The sequence below is a fragment of the Octopus bimaculoides genome, chromosome 6, assembly GCF_001194135.2.
Source record: "Octopus bimaculoides isolate UCB-OBI-ISO-001 chromosome 6, ASM119413v2, whole genome shotgun sequence".
NCBI classification, from domain to species: domain Eukaryota; kingdom Metazoa; phylum Mollusca; class Cephalopoda; order Octopoda; family Octopodidae; genus Octopus; species Octopus bimaculoides.
Genome location: NC_068986.1, coordinates 9940394 through 9951556, shown reverse-complemented (window position 1 = coordinate 9951556; position 11163 = coordinate 9940394). Strand labels below are relative to the sequence as shown.

The window sequence follows — 11163 nt, the reverse complement described above, 5'->3', positions numbered from 1 at the left end:
ATATATATATATATATATATATATAACACTGAGGATGTGTGTGTGTGTGTAAACCTGCAGAACTTCTGTAGTTCTCAACTGATTTTCTTCAAACTGGGAACATACGTTACTTATGTTTCTTATGTTTCAGAGATCATTTGAGACTCTTAATATTTTTCACATTATGAGTAATGGGGCCCCTGGGAGCAGAAAACCTCATTTCCTGAGGTACATAAGACTGCCTGCTTGGTCCACGCATTGCTTTTGTTCAAACTGGAAAAAGCAGCTACTGAAGTGATATAAGTAGGTTGTATTAAATGGTTGAACCAATGTAGACTTCAGACTGCATTGTCTAAATGGTAGCATTAATAGCCTGTTCCTGTAGTACCATAAGTATCAATTTGTTGGAATAAAAACCGTTTGGAATGCCCTATGTTTAGTACAAAATAATATGCTAAAATATGTTAAATCCTGAGCAACTATTCAGCTTTTTCCTTTTACCTTTTTTTATCAAAGTCTTCCTTATCAACTATTGATTACAAATTGAAATGGATTTTAACCTACTAATTTATTGTGTCTAAGACCCAACCACGTTACTTAGAGACGATGTCCTTAATGTGACCTTGTGTGCCTGGACGCTGCATGCAGAATTGTTTTCGTTTAGGAGCTAAATTGTCGTCACAATGGTCGCATGCTGTTAATTTGAAGGAGTGCATGGTTGAGCCACGACTATTGATTCCAAACCAAAATATCGCATGGTAGTGTTGTTTTCAAGCACTTCCTTGCCAATCTCCCCACCACATACACTTACCACATCATTTCTTTCATGTAGATTTCTCTCATGAGATGCTTGTTGAGCACGCCCACAGGCTTAATTCATCACAAAGATGTAGTTCTTATGTCTGTTGATTGTTGAGCATGGCAGCAGCAGCAGCGCCGACAGCCGCAAAGGAGAGTGTATCCACTGAGAGCTTTTTGGTGCATTCAAAAATCACATACCCACCACCCACTTTTCTACGACATGGTTAAGGCCTGGAATCTTCCAAACAGACACATGACACATCACTTAGTAAAATTAGCCCTTCGTTTACACCACAAATGTTTTGTCGTCAATGGTGCACACCATATATACAAACTATGCCATTTAAATCCTAAGCAATGCTGAGTATGTCTGCTAGTATATAGGGCAAGTGTCTCTTACTATAGCCTTGGGCTGACCAAAGCCTTGTGAGTGGATTTGGCAGACAGAAGCCTGCCGTATATGTATGTGTGTGTGTGTGTATTTGTGCATGTGTCTGTGTTTGTCCCCTCACCACCATCACTTGACAACCGATGCTGGTGTGTTTACGACCCCGTAACTTGGTGGTTCAGCAAAAGAGACCGATAGAATAAGTACTAGGCTTACAAAGAATAAGTCCTAGAGTCGATTTGTTCAACTAAAGGCAGTTTTCCAGTATGGCCGCAGTCACATGACTGAAACAAGTAAAAGAATAAAAGAATATATATATATATATATATATATATATATAAAATATATATAAATAATCTGAAAATTCAGAAAAATTGTATTACATGAGTATAAGAAGGGATGACCACTAAGTGTACACCCGATATGCTGGAAAAAGATCATCTATGATCTAACGACAAAGAAAATAATGTTCTCTAGAAAAAATTCAGCAAACACCAGAACATAAGCGGGCAAGACAAATGAAAATATACAAAATAAAAAATTATATATATATATATATATTACAGGCTTCTTTCAGTTTCCATTTACCAGATCCATTCACAAGGCTTTTGTCAGCCCAGGGTTATTGTAGAAGACACTTGCCTAAAGTGTTGCAAAGTGAGCTTGAACCTAAGAGCACATGATTGCAAAGCAAGCTCCTCAACCACACAACCTGTCAATAAATATTGGACTTACTGATAAATCCCCTTTGATAAGCTCACGCTGGTTGTTATTCTCTGATAAAATACCAACACACAGGGGGGAAATAATTGAAATATTTTCTCCAGTGGGGGTAGAATAGCAAGACTGACATATATTATCAAGAAGAATTAGTACATAATTCTGTCAAATTTCTGGAATTCCTACTGATGAAATTCATGAAAAAATATTATTGGCAATAAAACAAAAAATGGTAGTACTCCAGCATGGCCACCGCCTTTGGGCTGAAACACATAAAGGAGTAAAGAAATAGAATTCAGACTTAAGGTCTTCACTTTGAAAACTCTGGGGCTCGAACACATATCTGATTATGAAATACATAACTTTCTTTTTACCAATTCTTTTGCAGCTGTCAGCACTGTGAAGAAGGAAATTTCAGAAAAGACAAAGATTTGAAGGAATTTTCATTGGCATCTGTTGAAACAAGACACAAAAACAATAATTTATTTCATAAAATTTTTTTTTAAGTGTTACTTTGTGTAAGAATTTATGTCATCAGTATTGCATAATTGGCTAAAAGTTGGTTTCACCATTTAACCCTTTAGCATTCAGATTATTCTATCAAATGTAATGCTTATTTATTCATATCGTTTTGAATTAATCATGCATTATGTAGTAGCTTTGAGATTTCGATGGTGTGTTTGTTTAGCTTTAGAATGACATTGTAGGGTAGGTGTAAGAGGCTGAATCTTGCTAGTTTGAACATAAAACAGTTGGAATATTTGAGCCGGATATGGCCAGTTTAAACATTAAAGGGTTAAAGAGACATTTTTAATGATGATATTTAAAGAAAGAAAACAGAACAACTGTTGCAAAAGTCAGGCAAACATTACAATGATTTGTTTTTTACAAAATTTGTTTAGCAAGAAAACAAGTATTTGTCCTTCAGTTAAGTAAAACTGCGATGACTTAACATGGGTTGTGTGACTCATTCAGCAAGTGCACAAACAGCCAACAACCACCTCGAGTGAAACAAATGTAGGGAGAACAGTTTGAATATGCTTACTGTGTAACTTGTTTGAGCCTGGCAGCCAATGCATGCAGTCAGCACATCATCATCATCATTATCATCGTTTAACGTCTGTTTTCCATGCTGGCATGAGTCGGACAGTTCGACTGGGGTCTGGAAAGCCAGGAGGCTGCACCAGACTCCCAGTCTGATCTGGCAATGTTTCAACAGCTGGATGCTCTTCCTAACACCAACCACTCCAAGAATGTAGTGGGTGCCTTTTACATGCCACTGGCACAAGCCAGAGGGGGCTGGCATCAACCACGATCGGATGGTGGTTTTTACATGCCACCAGCACAGGCACCACAACTATAATTTCCATTTGATTGTGATTTGATTTCATTTTGATGATGTACTTGACTTAATAGGTCTCCTCATTTATTAAAAGGAAGTAATGACTTCCAAAGTTATTTCAGCTCTATCCTGTTTGGTATCCAGTACTGATGTTAGCAAAGGAGCTTGAAATGCTTTCATCGATCTACTGGGGGTACTGTGAAATGACTGTTGATGTTTTAACACTAGTTGCTAAAACAAGAATTCCCTCTGCACCAAACTGAAGGGGAAACAGCCTTTTACAGGCCAAATATATCCTAAACATACTTGAACTTATCTAAAAGTTTACACACATATAAATATATACATTGAGTCATTCCATATGTAATACAGTTTTTTTACACTTCTTTTATTTTTCAAAATTAAGGTAAACAAAATTCTTTTTTCATCTAAAATACACTCCCCTTCTTTTACTACAACGCTCTTCCATCTATCTGGTAGACCTGCAAAAACCCTCTTCCAAAATTCATTTACTCCAGTAGTGTTCTGACCTCGTCTAAAGAATTCATATTTTTTCCGTCCAAATGATTTTGAAGACTGCGGAATAAATGATAATCAGATGGGGCAATGTCCAGTGAATATGGTGGGTGGGGCATCATATCCCATTCAAACTACTCCAGCCTTTGGAATGTCATCCTTGCTATATGTGGCCAAGCATTATCCTGATGGAAGAACACCTTTCATCTTGAAACCAAAGATGGTTGTTTTTCTTCTAGCTTTGGGTTTAAAAGTTCAAAGTGGACTAAACCTTGCATATCCCACCAAAGAGATAACATCTTATGTAGGTGGAAACCTTCTTTAGCCTGGGGTGCCGATGTTTCTCCTTTCCCTACCCACTGTCTTTGATGCTCGACATTTTAACAGAGAACTCATTTTTCATCACCAGTTTACAGAGAACTCATTTTTCATCACTGAATAATGATTCAGTCCAAAATAGGCTCATTCATGAGACATGACAGCAAAGAAGAGCACACATTCACTTTCTGCATGTAATTATACTCGGAAAGTTTGTGAGGAACCCATTGACCCAATTTGCTGACTTTTCCGATGGCACACATGTGTCAATGAATGGTCGAATGACCAAATACAAGCTTCTCTGCCAGTTCCTCAACAATTACAATGGGATTTTGTTCCACCAGGGTTTTCAGGATGTCCTCGTCAAACTCTGCAGATCTTCCAGAATGAGACTCATCTTCTAGGCTGTATTTTCTGGTTCAGAATTTATGTAACCACTGTTAACACTGGTTCATGTTTATTGTTCAATCCCCTTATACTGCATTAATATTCCTCACACTTTCCGTTGCATTGTTGCTTTTATTGAACTCATAAAGCAAAATATAACCAAATATGGTTCTTTGTCACTTCCATTATAGCTTTGAAAAAAATAACTGTTAAAATCGAACTGCACTCTTGAAAACTTACACTAAGAATAAGTACAAGATAAAATTACTACCTGCTTTTGTAGCAAGTTGATGCAAGTAGTTTATGCCATCCCCCTCCGACTTTTAGTTCATGAATTGAAAAAAAAACCGCATTATTCATGGGATGACACAATATATATATATATATATATATACACACACACTCATATATGGTGAAAGTGCATGGCCTTGTGGTTAGGGTGTTGCACTCATGATTGCCAGATTGTAGGTTCAATTTCTGGACCGAGTGGCGCATTGTGTTCTAAAGCAAAGCATTTCATTTCACATTGCTCCAATCCACTCAGCTGATGAAGTAGGTGTCAGATGAAGAGAGGAGGGGAGTTGAACCCATGTGGTGGAAAGGAGCGAAAAGAGAAGATTAATTCCTGTTCACAGCAAAGGCAGGAGTCTGGATGGCCCCTGTGAAAAGACAGTCCGAACACAGACAGATGTTGTAGCGAATGACCAGTAGAGCGGAAACAGCACAAGACCGGGGTGTCATTGCTGAGTCTGATATCTCAGAGGTGCTCTGCAAACTGGTCAGCCAAGCAACATCCTGTTTGACCAATGTACAGGGAAAGGCAGAAAGAACAGGAGATGCAGTAAATGACATTGCTGGAAGTGCAGGTAAAGGAGTCAGTGATGTGATAGGAATGATGATGGGTGCCTGTGAGGGTGATGGTGTTGGAGAGGTAGGAGCAAGTAGGGGCCAGGATGGAAGGCAAAAAGTTAGAGAGGGAGAGCATGGTTAGTGTCATAGATGTGGGAGGGGAGGGAAGCCAGTAGGAGGGGCAAAGACACGGTCGAAGTATATAGAGATCAATTCCATAGGGCAGTTGCAGGCAGAGATGATGGGGTAGGCAGGGTTGTTGGGCTTGTGGATTTTGGGAAGGGAGTAAATGGTGGAGGTGCATGGAATGCAAACAGTGAGGTTGGAGGTAGTGGGAGGAGGAGATGAGGTCATGGATAGTAGAGGACACAGTCTGTTGGTAGTTAGGTGTGGGGTCGGAGGGCAGAGGGCAATAGAAGATGTCTTTAAGTTGGTGGAGAGCTTCAGCCTTGTAGAGGTCTGTGCACCACACCACCATGGCTCCACCCTTGTCAGCTGCGTTTATGATGATGTCTTTGCGACGGTGGAGACATCAAAGGGCCGAGAGTTCAGCCGGAGAGATGTTGAGCTGTTGGGGATGCCTGCGAAAGTTGAACCGGTTCACAACATGTTGGCAGATGCTTGCAAAATGATCAACTGCTTGGAACTGGCCAGGAGCTGGCGTCCAGTGGGGTGGTCAATGGCCCAGACCGGTGAAGTAGTCCTCTTCATTAGATGCAAGTGGAGTGTTGTGGAAAAGTGCATATAGCCTGATGCGGTGCACAAAGCTATGAATATCAGCATGGGTCTGAAACTCGTTACTGGATGGAGCAAGAGGGATAAAGCACAGGCCCTTACTGAGAAGAGAGTGCTCCGCCTCAGAGAGGGGAAGATCAGGAGAAATGGTAACAACTGAAGTGAGGAGGGGGGTGAATGAGTTAGATGTGGGAGGGGTGGTGGAGGCAGTGGAAGGCTGGGAGGAGAGAGAGGAGGAAGAAGTGCATAGGGGTTGGAGTAATGGAAGGGTAGGAGTGAGGATGAGGGGGGTGGATCGGAGATGGAGGGGTGGAGTGGATGTAGAGGCATCGGGTGGGACAGAATGAACGAGTGAGTGGGGTTTATGTTGTTTAGTGCGAGTGAGGAACTCATGGAAAAGATTATTTAAATGGAGTATGAAGCATAGAGTGGAGTGTGCATAGGAAGGTGAAAGGCAGGAGAAAAAGGTGGAATATGTGAGAAGGAGAAGGCGATGGAGGGTGTGTATTTTGGAGATATTAGAAAGAATGGTAGCACACATAAGGCGGTAGGAGGTAGTACGGAGTGTGGGTAGGATGGCAGAAGCAGAGTGGAAAATGGGGTGGAAATGGAGGTGGAAATGGAGGTGGAAAGCCTTTGGGGATGAGGTGGTGGTGAAGGTGGCGACTGAGAAAAGAAACATGACTACAGGAGCGTGTTTTTTTTAAAATCAGTAGGAAAAGATTAATAGAAGGTTGAAAGTGGAAAGGGAGTGTGGAAAGGTGTTTCTTTAGACGGTGTTGAAGGTGGGAGAGGAAGGATTTGGAATTAGGCATGCTGGAAAAAGGAGAAAAAAGAAGGAAAGGAGAAAGGCCAAGTAATAACGTACGGAGTATGAAAGTTCAAAAGTCGAGGAGAGAAGAAAAAAAGGAGAAAATGAGAGACGAGAAGAAAAAAGGAAGAAAAGGAGAGAGAAAGGCAAAGTATTAACGTACGGAGTATGAAAGTTCAGAAAGTTCAAAAAAGTTCTCAAAAGTCATGGTAGATTGGAGCGATTTACATCAACGAAAAAACTCCAGAGAAATCTGTGAAAGTAGAGTCGGTATGTCCAGGGGTAATCCAGATGGAGTGCTGGTATATAGGTGAGGAGGGGTACAGAAAGTTCGGAAAGTAGTTAAGATATGTTAAGTCCAAAGAGTAGGAAGTGAAAGCAAGATAAAACTGGAGCGACCACGTGAGCGTATAACATAAAGCTGAAATTTATTAGAAAAACAAAAGACAAAGACATATACATACATAATGTCTTCGTCTTTTTGAACTCCATTTAATGAATTAATTCTTAGGTTGATCATTCGCTTATACACACACACATGCATGTGTACATACTTACGTACTCAGACACATATACACACATATATTTTACTTGTTGGGTCTGAAGAAAGGGGCAGAGCCAATGTCCCAGACCAATGAGATTGATACCATTAATGTTCCTCTTGAACCTTTAATACCTGCACGAAAAATATAAGCAAGAAGGGATTGCGAAAGTAGAGAAGGGAAGACGATGCAATCCTTGCACCCCGTTGAATCCCGCCGACTGTTCAATCCATGACAGCATGGGACACGGACGTTAAATGATGACGATGATGCTGGTGGTGGAGATGATGATGATGATGATGGTGATTATAGGAGTTTTATAGAATAGCAAGAAAAATAATTTAAAAATTAATTTTACAACAGCAAAAAAGAAAAAGGTGACGGACAACAGAACTTCCCTTCCACCTTCACCCACGTTGTGACTTTTTCTGAATTATTTAAAATTTTTATTTATTTGGTTGTTGTTTTGTTGGTTTTTTTTTAATCAAACATACATATTAAAAATTCTTAATCTCAGTTGATTAACGCATAAATCTGAAACATTTTCAAAGGAAAATCAAAACTGAAAAATTAAGTTAAAAGTAGCAGGAATTTTCCCCGCAACTTCTCGCTCCCATTTTCCCTTCCTTTCGTCTTTTCTTCTTTTTTTTCCCCCCTTTTAAATCGTAAGGTACACTATATAATTTAAGACTATTCTATAGGAACGCTATATATATATAGCGAGAGAGAGAGAGAGAGAGAGAGAGACATACATACATACATACTCTCACACACATACACACGGACGTAAAGAGGTGAAGGCCGTGACATACATTGTTCCTAAGAGAATAATATGTTTAACACAAAACCTGAAGTAATACAATTTATGTCTAAGTAAAGTTTAGACTTTAGTAATTTTGTGCCCTGTAATCGTTAAATTTTAGCTTCAATTAAATAATAACTGTCTAATCAATTAAATGCACATACACACGCAGTTATGCGGATATAACTGATTTATATAGCTTTAATTACATAAGGCTCCTATATTACAGACGGCGCGCTGGCAAAATCGTTAGCACGCCGGACGAAAGACTCAGCGATATTTCTTCTACGTCTTGAGTTCAAATCTGGCTGTGGTCGATTTTTACCTTTTATCCTTTCGGGGTCGATAAAAATAAGTACCAGGTGAATACTAAGGTCGATGTAATTGACTAGCACCTCCCTCAAAATTTCAGGGAGTATCTCATTAACAGAAAGAATTATTCTTTGACTTCAATTATATAACTCTTTCTCTCTTATTAAACATGTCTGCTGAGAGAGGAAGAGGGGGAGATAAGATAGACGGAGAGAAAGAGACAAAAAGGAAGAGATGTAAGAGAGAGGGAGATGAAAGAGAGGTAGAGAGTCAGATGAGAAAATCACGACGGCGCGGTTACGTGAGCGGAAGTGTGGAACTCTCCTGTCATTATCGTCATCCGGGTTATTTCAGAAGCCATCTTAGGTTTCTTCACCCAAAAAACGCAGCTGAAAAAAATTTGGTGTAAAACTTTCGTTATTTGATTTGATTTGATTTAAATAACCACCAACAACATTATAAAGTTGTGGTTTACTCTTTAGATAACACTACTTCAACAGTGGCCCCTCAATTGTGCTCGCTTTTCTCTATTAATTTCTCTTCTCCCCCAGACATCCGTCTCTCCCATTTCATCCAACGTTCACATCAACCGTTTCAGTTTTATTGTCTTTTTTCAATATCAACCAGGAAATAACTTCAAAAGTCTGTAAAAATAATTAATAATAATGGGTCGGAAAAAGAAGAAGCAGTTGAAACCTTGGTGCTGGTATCCTTTCATATTTTATCTTTTTATTTTTTTTCTCTGTTTATCATTTTCTGTTGAAATGTTTTAATATAAAAAGACTTTGTTGTGTTTAATATTATGGATGTTACTGCTCTCTCTCTCTTATTTATTTCATTTTACTTTATTATTTTGCAAAATTTATTTTTCATATACGATATATGATGATTTTTATAATTCCTTAAATATTCCTTTGTATTTTTTTCTACAAAATCTTCGCGCCTTCACCATAAAACGGATATTTTTGCTATCTATTGCCAGTGTGTGTATAAATATATAATAGAATTACAAAAGAAAAAAAAATATTAAAAAAACATTGTCGGTCATTTGTGAAGTTTCCTTATACCATTTTAGTATTAAGGGTTTCTCTTTTTTAACTACCTTTGTTTCCCCTGTTTGTCGCAGTTTTTGATTGTCATTAATTCCTTTGTTATTTAACTAATACTACAATGATGCTTTCTTTACTAAATACTTGGTGTGTGTGTATATATATATATATATATGCATGCATACGCACAAACACAATTAGTGTGGAAGACGCATATTAGTCATTCAAAAACACATTGTTTAACTTCCCTTTTAACAGTGTTTGGTGGCAAAATGATCATTGCGCCAATTAGGACCTTGTCACCGACACGGTTCCACTCGGCTGTTTTTCAATGGTTGTTATTATGTGTCTTCCACTCTAATTGTTTTGGTTTCAATGCATGGCCTCAGATCAGATCCCTGGCCTGCCAACTATACCTCTGAAATACAGACGCACAGGCGTGGCTGTGTAGAAAGAAGTTTGCTTCCCAAGCTCATGATCCCACTACATGACACCTTAAACAAATGTATTCTATTGTAGCTTCGGACTGATCAAAGCCTCGAGTGGATTTGGTAGGGCGTGCTGTTTCTAACGAAAGAATGCCGGAAGACGGAAATTAAAAACCCCCTCGTGTGTGTCCTATCGCTGCTTGGCAACCAGTGTTGGTGTATTTACGTCCCCGTAACTTGGCAGTTAGACGAATGAGTTTGATAGAATAAGTACTGGGGTTGATTCGTTCGACTAAATTCTTTCAAAGCGGTGCCCCAGCATGGCTGCAGTCTAGTGACTGAAACTATATATATATACACACACATACAGGGTGATTCAAAAGTCAGCATACATAGGAAAAATGTATTTTTTTATAAGAAACAGTTAAATAAAAAAAAACTTATAAAAAAGTAAATTGTTCTTATGTATGGCGACTTTTGAACCACCCTGTGTGTGTGTGTATTATATATATATATATAGTTATGGTATATACTGTTAAGAACGTAGTGGAGTACGGTATAAAGTTCGTCCACCTTCAATTGTGTGTGTATATATATATAGTTATGGTATATACTGTTAAGAACGTAGTGGAGTGCGGTATAAAGTTCGTCCACCTTCAATTGTGTGTGTGTGTATATATATATTTATTTATTATATATATATACATACATACAGGGGAGGCTGGTATGTATGGGCGACTGCTGGTCTTCCCATAAACAACCTTGCACGGATTTGTGCCTCGGAGTGTAACTTTCCAGGTGCAATCCTCTGGTTATTCTTGACCGAAGGGGTTCACCTATCACCCTTATATATATATATATATATATATACACATACATACGTAAACTTGAACAATTATTTTTAGATAACATATTACGTGCTTCGCCGTTTTTTTCATAGAATACAATTATAACCATTCTAGCCCCTCCCCTCAACCTATGTCGTCAGTATTAATGTAATAATACAAACCACGAGATAATATCTGAACTTCTAATCGTGTAAAATCCCTCCCCCCCTCCCTCTCTCATGACTTCAATCTAGACCATCTATATTCATGGCTAATTTCTCACTTAGTGATTCCTACTAGAAGTATCCCTATTCTTGTGCAACTGTATTTTCTATAAAACTTTGGTAGTTCTGATTA

The 11163-nt window shown here is 38.7% G+C and overlaps 1 protein-coding gene across 1 annotated transcript in view; it reads left to right on the top strand.

Moving 5' to 3' along the window:
• The first annotated feature begins 8827 nt into the window (after positions 1 to 8827).
• LOC106873553 (BUB3-interacting and GLEBS motif-containing protein ZNF207) overlaps positions 8828 to 11163 on the top strand; it is a 28337-nt gene continuing 26001 nt past the window's right edge. Inside the window, exon 1 of the mRNA XM_014920976.2 lies at positions 8828 to 9208. Coding sequence (XP_014776462.1) covers positions 9168 to 9208 — 41 coding nt within the window. The 5' untranslated portion in view covers positions 8828 to 9167. The remainder of the gene's footprint in view (positions 9209 to 11163) is intronic.